Consider the following 16,972-nt stretch of genomic DNA (forward strand, 5'->3'; position numbering starts at 1 on the left):
TTGGGTGTTCCCCAACCTAAATATTCCTGACTCAAGATATCCCAGATTTAAATATCCCAGACTTAAACTTAGTCCTGCTACCCTGAGCTGAAAGCCTGCACTCAGGGCTGGAGCCAAAGGGAGTTTGCTGGTTGCAATCATGGATTGATGGAATCTGCAGAGCAGGAAGGGCCCCCCAAGGACCCTGCCCTGCCTGAAGCCCCCCCAGTGCCCAACTCCAGCTCTGAGTCTGGGCTCTGCCTCCCTCCCCAGGCTGGATTGGGTCAGGGGGATGCAGGATTGGGAATGGGCCAGGGGGATGCAGGATTGGGTCAGGGGATGCAGGACTGGGCTGGATGGAGCCGGGGGGGGGTGCAGCATTCCCGAGCCCGCCGGGATGTCCTGCCAGGAGAACAGAGCAGGATGGAGCTGGGAGCTGCACGTAGCGAGGGCTGCACGTCCCAGCCCAGCCCCAAGCTGCTGCTCCTGAGAATTTTCCCAAGCTTTTGCTGCTCAGGATGAAATTTCCCATCTGGAGCCTCTGCCTCCGGCTGAACTTTTGGGGGAGTTTCAGCAGGGAGGGATCAGGCAGAGCTGAGGGGGAGTTTGGGGAGAACTGGGGGGGTTTTGTCTCTAAAAATCCTCCATGGGAGTGATTCCCACGTGGATCCAGGGATTCAGAGTTTGGGAAGTTCTAACTGATAAGAGATTCTTTTAAAGATATTGTGCTTATTTAGTAACTCAAGCCTTCTCAAAATGTATTACATAATATAAATATATTTAGTGTGTTACAATTATTATATTATTCTATAAATTACATATATTTATATATTACATATGTAAATATATGTAATTTATAGGATGATACAATAATTGTAACACACTAAATATAATTATGTCATAATATAGTAAGAGAATGTATAATCATAGAGATGTATAACTGTAGATATAATACATAGGTGTATATTATATATAATATTGTGCATAAATATCATATGTGCATAAATTATCTCATACATAATATTCTCTCATAATATAATAACATATGAGATATAAGATGAATATACATTAAATTCTATATTATGAATGTTTATGTTAGAAGATATAACATATCTTACCTATATATTCTATATTATCTATATATTCCATACAGATAATACAGTATATACAATTCTATCCATATCTATTATCTATAGATTATAATAGATTGAAAAATCTGTGTGATACTAATACATTATACTGGGAAATCAATTAATCCATTAATTATGCCTAATGTCTGTATTTTGATACGGAGCTGTGTGGGTCACAAGAGAGGGCTGAGATCCAGAGGGAAGGAGAACACGGTGCTGGTGTTGGAGTGTCCTGGGCACCCTTCCCTATCCCCATTTCCATCCCTATCCCTGTTCCCATTCCCATCCTATCCCCATTCCCATCCCATTCCCATCCCATTCCCATTCCCACACTCACGCTGCCCGCAGTAGGTGCCCGTGAATCCCTTCTGGCACAGGCAGGACCCGTTCCCATCCCATCCCCTGTTCCCATCCCCTGTTCCCATCCCATTCCCATTCCCATCCCATTCCCATCCCATTCCCATTCCCACACTCACGCTGCCCGCAGTAGGTGCCCGTGAATCCCTTCTGGCACAGGCAGGACCCGTTCCCCGTTCCCATCCCATTCCCATCCCATTCCCATCCCATTCCCATCCCATTCCCATTCCCATTCCCATCCCGTTCCCATTCCCATTCCCATTCCCGTTCCCACACTCACGCTGCCCGCAGTAGGTGCCCGTGAATCCCTTCTGGCACAGGCAGGACCCTTCCCCGTTCCCATCCATTCCCATCCCCGTTCCCATTCCCATTCCCCATTCCCATTCCCATTCCCATTCCCATCCCATTCCCGTTCCCATTCCCATTCCCACACTCACGCTGCCCACAGTAGGTGCCCGTGAATCCCTTCTGGCACAGGCAGGACCCGTTCCCCGTTCCCATCCCATTCCCATTCCCATTCCCATCCCGTTCCCATCCCATTCCCATTCCCATTCCCATCCCATTCCCGTTCCCATTCCCGTTCCCATTCCCGTTCCCACACTCACGCTGCCCGCAGTAGGTGCCCGTGAATCCCTTCTGGCACAGGCAGGACTCCTCGGAGCAGCTGCCCCCGTTCATGCAGCGCACGCTGCAGCTCTGCACTGGGGACAGCACAGGGACACGGTCACCCCCAGAATTCCTTCAGGGACAGGGGACACTGCCCTGGGCTGGGAGGGGCTCCCGGATCCAGCTGCTGACTCCAGGCACCCCAACAGCCCCTCCCCATCCCAGAGGGATTTCCAAAGGCTCCTGGGGCTCCGGCAGGGTTGGGGATGTGCCATTCCCTGGGGAGCCTGGCAGTGCCCACTGCCCTCGGGGGCAGAGCCTTGCCCTGAGCTCCATCCCACACCCCTGAGCCTTTCCTGGGATCCATCCCAAATCCCTGAGCCTTTCCTGGGATCCATCCCAAACTCCTGAGCCTTTCCTGGGATCCATCCCAAACCCCTGAGCCTTTCCTGGGATCCATCCCAAATCCCTGAGCCTTTCCTGGGATCCATCCCAAACTCCTGAGCCTTTCCTGGGATCCATCCCAAACCCCTGAGCCTTGCCTGGGATCCATCCCAAATCCCTGAGCCTTTCCTGGGATCCATCCCAAACTCCTGAGCCTTTCCTGGGATCCATCCCAAACCCCTGAGCCTTTCCTGGGATCCATCCCAAACCCCTGAGCCTTGCCTGGGATCCATCCCAAACCCCTGAGCCTTTCCTGGGATCCATCCCAGCCTTTCCCTGAGCTCCATCCCAGCCTTGTTCCCTTCCCCACAAACCCAAGGCCTCCATCCTTTTATTTCCTCAAGGAATCCACCCCAACCAAACCTTCCCAGCTTTGTCCCTCCTGCAGGATTTCCTGCAAACGAGGGCATGGATAATTCCTGATGTCTCCCTGTCTTTGGCACGACCCTGTCCCAATCTTTTCTGTCAGGATTTTACGCTTTGCCAATGTTTTCCCACCCTTTTCCCCATTGTTTTCCATTATTGCTCCATTTTCAACTCTTTCCACACTTTGGGCTGTCTCATCTCCCAAACTCCTCCCTGTCAAAGCCCTCTGAGGAGTTTGGGGGGGATGGAATTTCCTTGGTGGAGGAAAAATCATCAACTTTCAGATATTTCTCCTCCTTTTGCAAACAGAACGTGGCCTCCTTGACAAGATCCAGTTACTGGGAAAGGGTGTTTTTTTTTTTTTTTAAGGAATTTGGAAAGAAAAGCACGAATCCTCCATTCTTCCCTGGGAGAGCTCAGCTTTCCCACAGGATTATGACCCACTGGATGTGACTGAGGCACTGCAGGAAAACAATAGCAATAAATAAATTGGGAAGTTTTATCCTGCTCTGGACACCAAGTGTTGGCTTTAACTGTTTCCTCACTGCACGTTGAGGGAATTTGGGGTTAAAGCAGCCCAAAGAGGGATTTTTGGGGCTCAGCAGGGAGTTGCAAACAGATCTTTCCCTCTGGAATGCCTGGAACAACACATTCCTCCTCTGGAAGGTTTGACCACTCCAACTGCAAGGGCCTGAGCTTGGAGCAAATCATGTGAAAAGTGGATTTCACACCAAAAAGCCCCCAGCTCTGGCTGCCAGGGGAGGAAGGGCTGGGACCTGGCAGCTCCAGGGTGGATTTATGGGATGGAGGCTCCTCCAACACCAATTCCAGGCTGGGAAGAGCTGGGGCCAAGCACCTGCCCGGGAGCAGCAGGACTCGCGTGTCCAAGAGGGAGAATTCTGATTTTTGGGAATGCTGGGAGCAGGGAGGGCTGGGCTGGGAAGTTCCCTTTGCCTTTGGGAGAGCAGGGGAGCCCCGGGATCAGCAGGAGAATTCCCTCACCTCCAGCTGAGCCGCAGTTGGGGGAGAGCTGTCCATTGGAGCAGGTGCACATGTTGGGCCGGGAGCAGAATCCATCCCCACAGGAATTCCTGCAGATTGCTGGAGGCACACAAGGACACTGGGGTCATCCCTTGGGAATTCCCAGAGCCGGTTCTGGGATCATCCCTTGGGAATTCCCAGAGCTGGTTCTGCCCCTGGGTTCATCCCTTGGGAATTCCCAGAGCTGGTTCTGCCCCTGGGATCATCCCTTGGGAATTCCCAGAGCTGGTTCTGGGATCATCCCTTGGGAATTCCCAGAGCTGGGCTCTGCCCCTGGGTTCATCCCTTGGGAATTCCCAGAGCTGGTTCTGCCCCTGGGTTCATCCCTTGGGAATTCCCAGAGCTGGTTCTGGGATCATCCCTTGGGAATTCCCAGAGCTGGTTCTGCCCCTGGGATCATCCCTTGGGAATTCCCAGAGCTGGTTCTGGGATCATCCCTTGGGAATTCCCAGAGCTGGTTCTGCCCCTGGGTTCATCCCTTGGGAATTCCAGAGCTGGTTCTGCCCCTGGGTTCATCCCTTGGGAATTCCCAGAGCTGGTTCTGCCCCTGGGATCATCCCTTGGGAATTCCCAGAGCTGGCTCTGCCCCTGGGATCATCCCTTGGGAATTCCAGAGCTGGTTCTGCCGCTGGGATCATCCCTTGGGAATTCCCAGAGTTGGTTCTGCCCCTGGGATCATCCTCAGGAGAGGAATCACCCAGGGAGGGGCTGGGGCACCTCCATGGGCACAGCAGGAGTGGGAAATCCTATCCCATCTTTACCCCACAGAAATGCAGGACATCATCCAATTCATGGATTCTCCAGCCCAGACAGGAAGGAAAACTCTTAATCCATGTGAGATTTATCTCAATCATCCTCCATCCTCCCAGCTCCCAATCCATGTGAAATTTATCTCAATCATCCTCCCAGCTCCCAGTCCAGTGAGATTTATCTCAATCATCCTCCAGCTCCCAATCCAGTGAGATTATCTCAGTCATCCTCCCACACTCCCAATCCATTGAGATTATCTCATCACCTGCCAACTCCCAATCCAGTGAGATTTATCTCAATCATCCTCCCAACTGCCAATCCATGTGAGATTTATCTCAATCATCCTCCCAGCTCCCAATCCAGTGAGATTTATCTCAATCATCCTCCCAGCTCCCAGTCCAGTGAGATTTATCTCAATCATCCTCCCAGCTCCCAATCCAGTGAGATTTATCTCAGTCATCCTGCCGTGGCAATTCCCACTGGGAAGCAGCTCTGGTGACACCAGGTCTGCCATGTCCCACCAATTAATGGCATTTTTCCCATGGGAAGGAGCAGGAAGTCATTTCCTCAGGAGCCAAACCTCCTCAGGAGCCTCCTGCCCCAGAGCTGGCACTGCCAGGGGACACCTGAGGAGAGGATGAGAGGCTGAACTGGGACCAGTTGGGACCACCTGGGTTTAACTGGGATCAGCAGAGCTGGGAATTCCCAGGGCTGGGAGCAGGGAAATCGATGTTTCAGGAGGATGGAGGGGAGCAGGGACAGGGAATACTCACGGACAATGCACTGGTTCCCTCCAGGCAGAGTTTTCCAGCCAGGACAGCAGTAGGAGTGGAACCTCGAGCCGCAGACGTTGGGGCTGAAAATCAAACACAGTTTGGGGATTTTCCCTCTGTTTCCGTGGATTTGGATAAATCCAGGCTCTGCAGGAGAGCAGGGAAGAGCTCCCTGAGGGAGGGACATTTCCCTCCCAACTCCATCCCCTCCTGTTTGGAATTTTGGGGGGTTTTGGTTAAAACCTGCCAAAATCAGAGGAGGAGGAGGAGGAGGAACGAGGCATCGATCCCAGGGACTGGGAGAGAAGGGAGCTCAGTGAGAGGGATCAAGGGGAGCATTTCTGCTCTTTCCCACAGGGATTCCCCCCAGGATTTCATGCAGGGATCCTGGGAGATGGAGGCTGAAACTCAAAGGTGCCAATTGCTCCTCCCAAGGCGAGCCTTGCTGAGCATCTGCTAAAAATCAGCAGAGTTTCAAAATAAACCATGGGGAGAGTCCACTCTGAAGGGGCTGGGATTGATGATGGCCCAGGGATGATCCAGGGGGAGCAGGGAATGAGATTCCAGAGCAAAAACTCCAGAAGGACAACACTGGTTTGTAAGGGGAAAAAAAAAATATCATCTTCAAATTTGGGATAAAATTGGAGTAATCAGCAGTTTGCTCAGTGCTGGGAAACATCAGCTGGGATCCCTCAGTTCCATCAGAAAGGTCAGGATAAAAGGGGTGTCTGAAAATCATGGAATTCCAGAATGGTTTGGGATGGAAGGAGCTCAAAACTCATGGAATTCCAGCCCTGCCAGGGACAGGGACCCCTTCCACTGTCCCAGGCTGCTCCAAGCCTGTCCAGCCTGGCCTTGGACACTTCCAGGGATGAGGACATAATTTAAAATTAAAATTAAAATTAAAATTAAAATTAAAATTAAAATTAAAATTAAAATTAAAATTAAAATTAAAATTAAAATTTAATTTTAAATTAAATTCTAAAATCCAGAGGTTTTTTCCCCCACTCCTCTCAGCTCTGCCTCCTTGGGGTTTTTCCCAGCCCTGGAAAGTTTTTCCATGGCTGGATCGTCCCTTCTCACCTTCAGCGGCTCTAAGAGGGCTCATTAGCTAATGAGAATTATGCAAATGAGGTGAATGTGACCCAGAGGAGGAAGGACAGAGGGAAAACAAACAACAAACGCTCGGCATCGCCTTTGTGCTCCCTAAACAAACGCCGGGATCAGCGATAAACAGCGGGAATTTCAATGGGAGGCACCGAGCTGGGAGTGGGGGGAAAAAGGGGGAAAAGAGGGGAAAAAATAGAGGAGAAAAGGGGAATAAAAGAGGGAAAGAGGGGGAAAAAGGGGGAAAAGAGGGGAAAAAATAGAGGAGAAAAGGGGAATAAAAGAGGGAAAAAAGAGGAAAAAAGAGGGAAAAAATAGAGGGAAAAAGAGGAATAAAAGAGGGAAAAGAGAGGAAAAAGAGGGAAACATCGAGGACCAAAGAGGAATAAACGCGGGACAAGAGGGAACCAAAGAGGGCCACAATAGCGGCGCACAAGCGGACTAACCGAGTGGAACAGAGAGGAAAAAGAGGGAAACCTCAATAGAGGAAAAACAAGAGTGCCAATAAAAGCGCCCGCGTCAAACAGATGGACAAGGAGGAAAAAAAAGCGGACAAGGTAGAGGCCAACATAAAAGCGGGAAAAAAAGAGGAAAAATGAAGGAAAAAGAGGGAGAAAAGGAGAGAGGAAAAAAAGGGAGGGAAAAAAGAGGAGGAAAAAGAGGAAAATCCCGCTGGAACAGAGCCCTGGGCTGGGAAATGCTGGCTGGGAACCCCAGCAGCCAATTCCCAATTTGTTCACCTTTTTTAAACAATGACCACTGGCTGCAGGTTTTCCCAACCTTCCAGAGCCACCTTTTGCTGTGGAAATTTCCCAAAGTAAAATTTCCATGAGGATTTTCAGTGCCTAAAGGAGGGATGTCTGCCATCCATGGAAAAGCTGCCTCGGGGAAGAGAGGGGGAAGTTTCCTCTGGGATTATTCCTGACCCACCCCCAGCCTTTTTGCCATTGTGACACTCAGAGTCCAACCAGATGGATGGGGAGAACTTCAGGCTGTGCTTTTCCAGGGACAGTGATCCCACCTCTCCATCCAAGCTGGACACTCTGCCCCCAGTTCAGGATTTGCTCGGGATTTTTGCTGCTCCTTTGGGATCAGCTCTGACAATGACTTGGGGACAGCTCTGGAGCCCCCAGTGGGGATCACAGGGGACAATCTGGGGACAATCTGTGCTGCCAAACATCGGGGGGGGTTGGGAAAGCACCTCCCTTCCCAGCCCGAGGGGTTTGGGATGGTGTCAGGGCCTGGGAGCAGATCCCAAACCTTTGTGTGCCCCTCCTGCACTGCCCAGATCCCCCCAGGAAATGCTGGCAGGGTTTATTCCAGGGAATTCCCACTCTGAGGAGGCCCCTGCTCACTGCCCCAGGCCTGGCTGTGTTTGATGAGGAATTTGCAATGGAAAAAAATCCCAGAAATGCCCCTGGGAAAGCCAGACCTGCCCTGTTCAAGGTGGGGACAAGGACAAGGTGCTGCAAAGGGGTTTCTGAATTCCTCCCAGCTGGAACCCATCCCTGCTTCTCCACAGCAGCTCCTGGGCACGTTCAGGAATGGCCTCAAGTCCCAACAATCCCAATTATTTTCGGTTCTGCGAGCTGGGGTTCAAAGGTGAGAGGTGCTGAGGAAAAGCCACAGAGCTCAGAACTTCCAGCAGGAATTTGGATGTGTGGCACTGCCAGCACCAAAAGATTCCAAACCCAGCACCAGAAAGACGGGATCACCAAACCCCAGAGGGGGCTGGAAGGACCTTCCAGAGCCCCTCCAGGGGCAGGGACACCTCCCACTGCCCAGGGTGCTCCAAGCCAGCCTTGGACCCTTCCAGGGATGGAGCAGCCACAGCTGCTCTGGGAATTCTGCTCCAATTCTGCTCCAATTCTGCTCCAATTCACCTCTGGGAGATGCAATTAATAGTTTTAATTATTGTCATTTGGTTTTATCGGGGGAATGGAGGAACACAGGAGGAAAGTCCTGCAGAGGCTGAGCAGGGGTTGGGTTCCAGCTGCTCTGGGTTCAAGCCCCAACAATCCTGATCATTTTCTATTTGATGGTTTTTCAGCAAGGGGGGAGCTGTTAAAATCTTGTTAAACACCTTTGCTTTGTCCATAAGAGCATTTTCCCCCTTCCTTGGGCTCCTCCCACACCCGCTCTGAGAGAGGGCAGGAAAATCTCCCTTCTTGGTGCACATTTAATTCCACCCCTACAAACCAGCAAGGAACCTTTGAAAAAAAGACTAAAAATCCACCAGATTTCCAGGAACTACTTCACACTTTCATTTGGAATGCAGCACTACCAACTCTTCCTTTTTTTTTTTTTTTTTTTTTTTTTAATTTTTTTTTTTTTCTTCTCCCTCCTTAAATTCTGAAAATAAATCAAAACTTCAAACACAGCCCTTAAAACTTCCAGACAAAACCCACACAGCCTCTGGCTCCCCCGCCAGATATCCCTTTGCCATTCCAATATTTCTCCCTCACCAGCCCTGCCAAAAACAAGAGAGCCCAGCCACGGCCAGGAGGCCAAGATCAACCATTTCACAACATAAATCAGGGCCCAGAGGAAAACTGAGCAACAAAAGTCTCGAGTCAGAGGTTTCCAAGCTCTGCCTGCACGTTGTTCCTGGTGTTGTTCGTAGTATCCCAGCCCTGGCAGAGGGAACCAGGCTGGGACGTGGAGCTGGAGGCAGGAATGTGCTCCAGAGGTGCCTGGATCCCAGGGGCAGGACTGCAGCTGCACCTTTCCTGAGGGAAAGCTGGGGCTCTTTTTTGTTAATTTGGTTTTTGGAGCGTTTCAAACGTTGCTCTTCCCCCTCCCAGCTGCCCCCAGGGAGGGGTTCTGCCTGCCTGAAACCCAGGATTGAGGGGAAAAAGGGGAAATTTCCACTTCTGGTGCCTCTTAGGAGCACTTTGGTTCAGAGAATCACAGAACTGTCGAGGCTGGCAAAGACTTTGAGGTGCTCAGCCAGTGCCACCACCACGGTCACCGGCATGTCCCCAAGTGCCACCTCCCTCCACCTGGCTTTGAAACCTTTTTCATTCCCAAAATCCTGGTGGAACCGCGGGGTCAGGGGTGGACTCGGATGAGAATCCTGCTGGAAATCCCCTGTGCCCCTCCCTGAGGACACCCAGAGGTGCTGGAGCTCCATCCTGGACCTTTAACATCAGCCCAGAGTCAGGGCCAGGCCCCTTTGTGTCCCCTGGCCCCAAATCCCAGCTCCAGCACTTCCCCCTCCTTTGCATCCAAGCTCAGGGAGGTTTTGGAGATCCCTGAGCTCCTGCTCTGCAGCTAAAACATTTCCCTGTCCATTCCCTGGTAGAAAATCCAAGCCCAGGGGGATTTTGGAGAACCTCTGAACTTCTGTTCTACAGCTCCAACATTTTCCTGATCATTCCCAGTGGAAATTCCAAGCTCAGGGAGGTTTTGGAGATCCCCCCTGCATCCCTGGGCTCCTGTTCTGCACTCCAGCACTTCCTTGATCATTCCCAGTGGAAAATCCAAGTTCAGGAGGTTTTGGAGATCCCTGATTTTCTGTTCTGCAGCTAAAACATTTCCCTGTCCATCCCATGGTGGAAAATCCAAGTTCAAGGAGGTTTTGGAGACCCCCCTGGGCTCCTGTTCTGCACTCCAGCACTTCCCTGATCATTCCCAGTGGAAATTCCAAGCTCAGGGATGTTTTGGAGACCCCCCTGGGCTCCTGTTCCCTGATCATTCCCAGTGGAAATTCCAAGCTCAGGGATGTTTTGGAGATCCTGAGCTCCTGTTCCCCTGTCCATCCCCCATGGAAATTCCAGCTCAGTGTTTTGGAGATCCCTGAGCTCCTGTTCCCTGATCATTCCCAGTGGAAATTCCAAGCCCAGGGGGATTTTGGAGATCTCTGAGCTCCTGTTCCCTGATCATTCCCAGTGGAAATTCCAAGCTCAGGGATGTTTTGGAGACCCCCCTGGGCTCCTGTTCCCTGATCATTCCCAGTGGAAAATCCAAGCTCAGGATGGTTTGGAGATCCCTGAGCTCCTGTTCCCTGTCCATCCCCCAGTGGAAAATCCAAGCTCAGGATGGTTTGGAGATCCCTGAGCTCCTGTTCCCTGATCTTTCCCAGTGGAAAATCCAAGCTCAGGATGGTTTGGAGATCCCTGAGCTCCTGTTCCCTGATCATTCCCAGTGGAAAATCCAAGCTCAGGGAGGTTTTGGAGATCCCTGAGCTCCTGTTCCCTGATCATTCCCAGTGGAAATTCCAAGCTCAGGATGGTTTGGAGATCCCTGAGCTCCTGTTCCCTGTCCATCCCCCGGTGGAAAATGAGGTTGTGTCAGGAATCATCTGGAAGCTGCTCCCACTCCCTTTCCCCCCCAGTTAATCTGTCCCCCTCTGAGTGCTGCCCTCAGGGCAGGGGTGCCACCAACTCCTCTCCTACACCCCCTCCCCACCCATTTCTCACTGGCAGGGTAATTAACGGGCTGGAGCTAACGAGCTGGGGGTGCAGCCAGGCCTTTATCCCTGCCTGGACAGGGGGAATGGCAGTGCCAGCCCAGCCCAGCCCTGCTCCCCTCGGCTCCACACATCCCTGCTCCTGGATTATGGTTTGCTTACTGCTCCAGGAGTTCATTAGAGCAATAATGGAGCCACAATCCCATCCCAGCCCTGCCCCAGAGGGGATTTGCCAGGGCTGGGCCCTGCAGGAGAGGCTCATTTGAAATTGTCTCTCCTTTAATGGGTTTAAGGCCGGATTAAAGCTGGGCCTGGGCTGGGATTTATTGCTCCCCATGCCTTTATTAATTGTTATTTGGGAAAGCAGGGCTGGATAAGAGGCTTGTTTATTTTGCATTTAATCCCCGCTTTGCATTTATTTCGTGCTTTTCCCTTTACTGAAGGAGGCTGGGATGGGAATGAGCTCCAAATAAATACAATTCCAGCAGAAACAGAGCCACTCTTGGACCTGAACTCCTTCCCAAAGCCCCTCCAAGGTCCCTGGAGCAGGGGCAGCAGCAGGGACAGCTCGTGTTGGCACCTGGAGCCCCTGGGAGCAGCTCCTCCCTCCCAGGATTTATGGGATTTTATGGATTCTGGATGATCTCTGAGGTCCTTCCAAGCCAAACCACGCTGGGATTCTACAAAACCCACAGGAAGTGGTTTGTGCCACTTGTGGGTGATATTGAAGAGAAGCTGAACCAATGTTTGGGTGTTTTTTATCTCCCAGAGTTTAAAAAAACTCCCTAAAAATCACCTGAGACCCATTTCCCCTCTCTGAAGTTCTGGTGGGGTTTTGTTTTCTCGTCCAGTTTGGGAAGCAACAGAATTTGGAGATGGAGGGAGAAAAGGAGGCACAGACAAAGAAAAATCCCAGGAGAATCAGGGCTGGAAAACAACTCCGAGATCATCCCAACCATCAACCCAGCAGGGAAGGGAAAAATCCCCAAAGGAAAGGGAAAAATCCAAATCTGGTCAGGGTTGGTGGCTGTCCCTGGAGGCCTCGGATGTGTCTGTCCCTCACCAGGCTTTGGGGGAAGGAAAACGTGGATAAAATGCTCCAGGGATGGCAGGAAAACCTTGTAAAAGATTTTTGGGAGCTGGAATAAAAGGTGTGGGAAGGGAAAACTCGGATTAACTCTCACTGGGGACACCAAATTCCTTCAGGGACAAATAAAGCAGAGCTGCAGCCAGCCCAGGGCCCTGGGAAGGTTTTCCCAAGGGAGAACAGCCAGGACCTTGCCCTGCTCCACCCTCAAATCCAACAAATCCCCAACCTTTGTCCATCTTCCTCCATCCAGACCCAACATCCACATCTCTGGACCCCCTCTCAGCAACCCCAGTGCCCAGGGCAGTGCCCAGGGTGGTGCCCAGGGTGGTGCCCAGGGACACAGCTGAGCTCAGCTGGGTTTGGATTCCACTCTGGAATTCCAGATTCCTCCCTGCAAGCCCTGGAGCCAAGGGAAGGCTGAGGCCAGCCTGGAGCTGGTTGATCTCCCTGAAAGGGAAAGCTGGGCAAGGCAAAGCCACAGCAAATATTTGCAGAGGTGTCCTGAGCTGCTGAACACCAGGGATAAATGGGATTAAATGTTCACTGGGTGGCTTTGGGGAAGAGATAATTCCACAAAATGCAGCTGCCAGGGTCACCCACGTGCCCACGGGGTGGAACAACCCCAGATTTAAACACTGAGCCAGCCTCCATTGACATTTCCCTCCTTTGGCCACTCTGAGAGAAGCAAACCTGGAACTGGGACTGATCTGCTCTTCCCAAAGGGAAATCCCACAGCAGCAAAGGATTCCTGAGGCCTTAAAGCAGCAAAAGCCAGGCCAAGGAAGATCCCAGAACGATTAAATTTGGAAATGACTTCTGAGATCAGCAAGTCCAACCTCCCAACACTGATCCATAACTAAACATCCCAGAATTGCTTCAAGGATTCCCTTCCAAGCAGGCTGGAATTCCAGGAGGAGATTGCTCCATCCCCACAGGCTGGAATTCCAGGAGATGCCTCCATCTGGACAGGCTGGAATTCCAGGAGGAGATTGCTCCATCCCCACAGGCTGGAATTCCAGGAGGAGATTGCTCCATCCCCAAAGGGTGGAATTCCAGGAGATGCCTCCATCTGGACAGGCTGGAATTCCAGGAGGAGATTGCTCCATCCCCAAAGGGTGGAATTCCAGGAGATGCCTCCATCTGGACAGGCTGGAATTCCAGGATGCCTCCATCTGGACAGGCTGGAATTCCAGGAGATGCCTCCATCCCCACCTGGGCTCCAGCCCTTTTTTGGGGCAGTGCCCCCATCCCAGCAGCATTCCAGCATTCCCCAGCCCCTGGCACTGCCCAGCCCCATGCACGGATCCCTCTCTGCTCCTGCCCAGGGGCTGCAGCCAGATGGGCTTCAAAGAACTTGAAATAAGCCCAGAGCAGCAGGGGCCAGGAACCATCCTGGAGCAGCAGAGCTGAGCTCAGCCCGGGCTCTCCTGCTGGGCCTGGACTCCCTCCTCAGGTGGGGAATGGCCCCAAATCTGGGAGGGAGCAGGAGCTGCCCCAAGGGACTGAGCAGGCCCCCTCCCAGGGGCAAACCCCTCCCAGCACAGCCAGAGGGACCCCAGGGACAAACCCCGAGGTGACAACATCCCCCAGGGATGTGGCACTGCCACCAGTGCCTGGCATGGAATGGGCTGGCTTGGAAGGGACCCTAAAGGCCACCCAGTGCCACCCCTGCCATGGCAGGGTCACCTCCCACTGGCCCAGGTGTTCCCAGTCCTGTCCAGCCTGGCCTGGGACACTCCCAGGGATGGGATGTCCCCAGCTTGTCTGGGAATTCTGTGCCCAACCCAGCCACCAGGTGGGTGTGGGGGCTCTCCAGGTGACCCCAAAAGGAGCTCAGAGCCCAGCACTGCTCCCACGGGATCCTCCCAGATCCAGCTCCTCCTCCTCGAGCTCAGGGAACGGCAACCCTGCCAGCCCAGCTCCGTGTGTGCTCTGCCAGCAACCCAAAATCTGCTTTTCCAAAGAGAGGAGAATCCAACTCACCCTCGCAGCGAGTCCTGGCCCCTTCTCCTCACCCTGCTCGGGGGTCTCTCCTCGTAGGCAGCGAATCTGTCTGTCTGCAGGTCACCCTCGAACTGTCCCCGCGCCGGGGCCACGGCCAGCACGGCCGTGCAGCCCAGCAGGAGCCTGGCCAGCCACCAATCCCCCATGCTGGCCCCAATTCCAGGAGTCCCCCGAGAGCTCTGTCCAGCTGCAGGCTCCCTGCTGCCCGTGCAGGAGGAGGAGGAGGAGGAGGAGGAGGATGGATTTTGGCAGCAGCCCCCGGGTGCCAAGGACCCGTCCTGGAGTTCCCTTTCTGGAAGGAGAAGAGAGGGAAAGAGACTTTTGAAGGAGTTTCCAGTTTGTAAAGTCATTGATCAGCCCAGGCAGCCCCTCCTGGAGGTGATCCAGGGGGTCAGGCAGGCCCACCCAGGTTCCCCAGTGCCAAATCTTCCTTTGCCCAGAGCTGGGAGCCAGGAGATGCCCAGGAGCTGATTTTCCTGGATTTCTCACACGGATTTTCCTGGTGGAGAAACAAAGAGCAGCCAAAGTCCTCCAAGGCAAGAGGAGAAGGTCAGGAAAGAGCAGCTCCTGCCCATGGGCATCATCCCACAGCTCTGCTCTGCTGCTCCAGGAGATGCCAGCTCATCCATGGGGATGAGGGGACATCTGTCCTGGCATGGGGACAGCCCCTGGCACGGCACTGACCCCCCAGGGGTGTCCTGGGGGTGGCCCCTGGGATGGGGTGGGTGATTTCGGGGGGCTGAGGACAAGGCAGGGGTGGCAAGGCTGGGATCAGGGGGGAGGAGATGAGGAATCCCAAGGGAAAGGCTCAAAAGGGATCCCAGCACTCCCAAATCCCCCAGCTCTGCCCGTGGGGAGCCCATCCTTCCTCCTCCTCCCTGCTCGGGGGGCAGCTCTCACCTCAGGACCCCCAAAATTTGGTGTTGCAGGAATGAGGAATCCTCCTGGAACAATCTGTGCTGCGAGAGGCCCCGGGTGGGGAAGGAGAGGCCCCCGAGCCACCCCTGACTGTCCCCCCTGCTCTCCCACTGCAGCTTTCCCGGGCCAGCCCAGCCTCCAAAATCAGCCCAGACAGGACAGAAAATGTGTCTGAACCAAAAAAATTAAAAAAAAATTAAAAAAAAAAAAAAAAAACTAAAAAACCCACCAGAAAAAAAAAAAAAAAAAGAAAAAAGAAAAAGAAAGAAAAACCCAAACCCTAAGAATTATGAAGAAATAATTAAAAATCATTCAAAGTTCAATTTCCCTGGCTGCTCCCAGCGTCCCAGCTGGGAATGTCTCAGCTCTTGAGGGCAGGAATGTTTCAGGCTCTAAGGTTTCACACGCAGGGAGTGAGGAGGGTGGGAAGGGGAGAGGAGACAAAGAAATGCCCTCCCTGCAGCCCCCCGAGCTCTGCTTATCTCCAGCCACACAAAAGGCAGAGTGTTCCTTCCCTGTCCCGCGGCTCCCGAGGAAAGGGGCACAGGGAGGAAAGAGTGGCAAAAAAAAAAAAAAAATTAAAAAAAACCCTAAAATAATTAAAGAAAAAAGCACCAAAAGTTTCGCACTCCAGCGGTTTAAAGCGAAGGAATTCCAGCTGCATCCATTTCCCCGCGGGGGGATGAGGAGCCTGACAAATGATCGATACACGGGACATTCCCGGAGAGCTCACACAGGCATGGAAAAGTCATTTACAGCCGCCAGAGAGTCGCAGCTTCAATGGAATAAAAGCCTCCAAAAGTTCTTTGCAGCGCTGAGAAATTCCAGCAAACCCCACTTGAGAGAAAGGCACTGAGAAAGCCCTGAGAGAACCGAGCCCTAAAAATCAGATTTTAAACCGGTTGGGAAGGAAGCAGGAAAACATTTCCAAGGCAAGGCTGTGAGCGCGAAATGAAATCAATTAAAAATAAAATAAAATCAAATAAAAAAGTGCGAGACACAATCAAAGAGAGAAAGGAAGCGATAAAGAGGAAAGAAATCAGCTGTGGAGCTGCGGAGGGAGGTGGAAAGTGTGAAATACCTTGGAGTGCCGGGGCTGGGGATGTGCCCAGAGCTCTCCTTTGTTCAGCGGAGGTCTGGGCAGGACAGAAGGACTGCGGGGCTCACTCCTGGGCAGAGCAGAAAAGGTACAGCCTCAGCCGGGCCAGGGGGAGGGCCCGGGCGGTGGGAGTAGCTCAGCCCAGCATCCTCCAGCCAAAATTCTCCGAGGAGGGGCTGGGGGAGAGCTGGGCTGCAGCCCCGGCCGCCGGTGGCACCTCGGGCTCTTCCCGAGGCTGTGAGCCCCAATTCCGGCTCCTGACACTCCACAGGGATCGGGGGTTAATTGGGGTCCAGCCGTGATTTCGGGGGTGTGGTACAGCAGGGGAAGTGGGGAGTGAAAAGCGCTTTTCTGGCGGATGGTTCTCCCGGTTTTAGTGTGAAACAATGAAGTGTGACTGGCCTGAAGATGGATTTCTGAAGGAATAGGTGACCCAGCCCAGGATCTTCACACCCAAAAGTCACCTTGGCTCCAGAGGAGAAAAACCTTGGAGGGTTTAAGAAGTATTTTCTCAACAGAAATCATTTTAAAAAGAAAAGCCTGATGCAGATGTTCAGTCTTCCTTCTGAGGAAGAACTTTGACACTTGGGACTTCATTTTTTGGCTCTGTGAAAAAACAAAACAATAAAACCAAAAACCCCCCAATTTTCCTCTGCCTCTTGCTGTAGGCCTCACCACCGATGGCTTTTCTTCAAATAGAATAAAATGCCCATAAATCCTCTCTCTGCTCCGTGCCACTGCACACCCACGGCTTTTCCCAGCCGTGCAAGCCCAGGATCCTCCCGGGAAAGCCCAAATCCGGCTGATTTCCAGCTCCAAGGCGTTCAGGGGAGCTCCTGCACCAAGCAGGATCCCAAGGGACACCCAAGGGTGGCCCAGGGTGACCCCACACTGCTC

At 52.6% G+C, this 16,972-nt stretch overlaps 1 protein-coding gene across 1 annotated transcript in view; it reads right to left on the reverse strand.

The window, feature by feature from the left end:
- The window catches only part of LOC108963608 (fibrillin-2-like), a 33,638-nt gene extending 17,304 nt beyond the window's left edge, over positions 1 to 16,334 (reverse strand). The window contains exons 1-5 of the mRNA XM_050985936.1: positions 16,058 to 16,334; positions 14,038 to 14,350; positions 5,447 to 5,529; positions 3,885 to 3,983; positions 2,072 to 2,167 (exon numbers count right to left, since the gene is read on the reverse strand). Coding sequence (XP_050841893.1) covers positions 2,072 to 2,167; positions 3,885 to 3,983; positions 5,447 to 5,529; positions 14,038 to 14,204 — 445 coding nt within the window. The 5' untranslated portion in view covers positions 14,205 to 14,350; positions 16,058 to 16,334. The remainder of the gene's footprint in view (positions 1 to 2,071; positions 2,168 to 3,884; positions 3,984 to 5,446; positions 5,530 to 14,037; positions 14,351 to 16,057) is intronic.
- Between the last annotated feature and the right edge of the window lie 638 nt (positions 16,335 to 16,972).

The sequence above is a fragment of the Serinus canaria genome, chromosome 28 (assembly GCF_022539315.1).
Source record: "Serinus canaria isolate serCan28SL12 chromosome 28, serCan2020, whole genome shotgun sequence".
NCBI lineage: Eukaryota > Metazoa > Chordata > Aves > Passeriformes > Fringillidae > Serinus > Serinus canaria.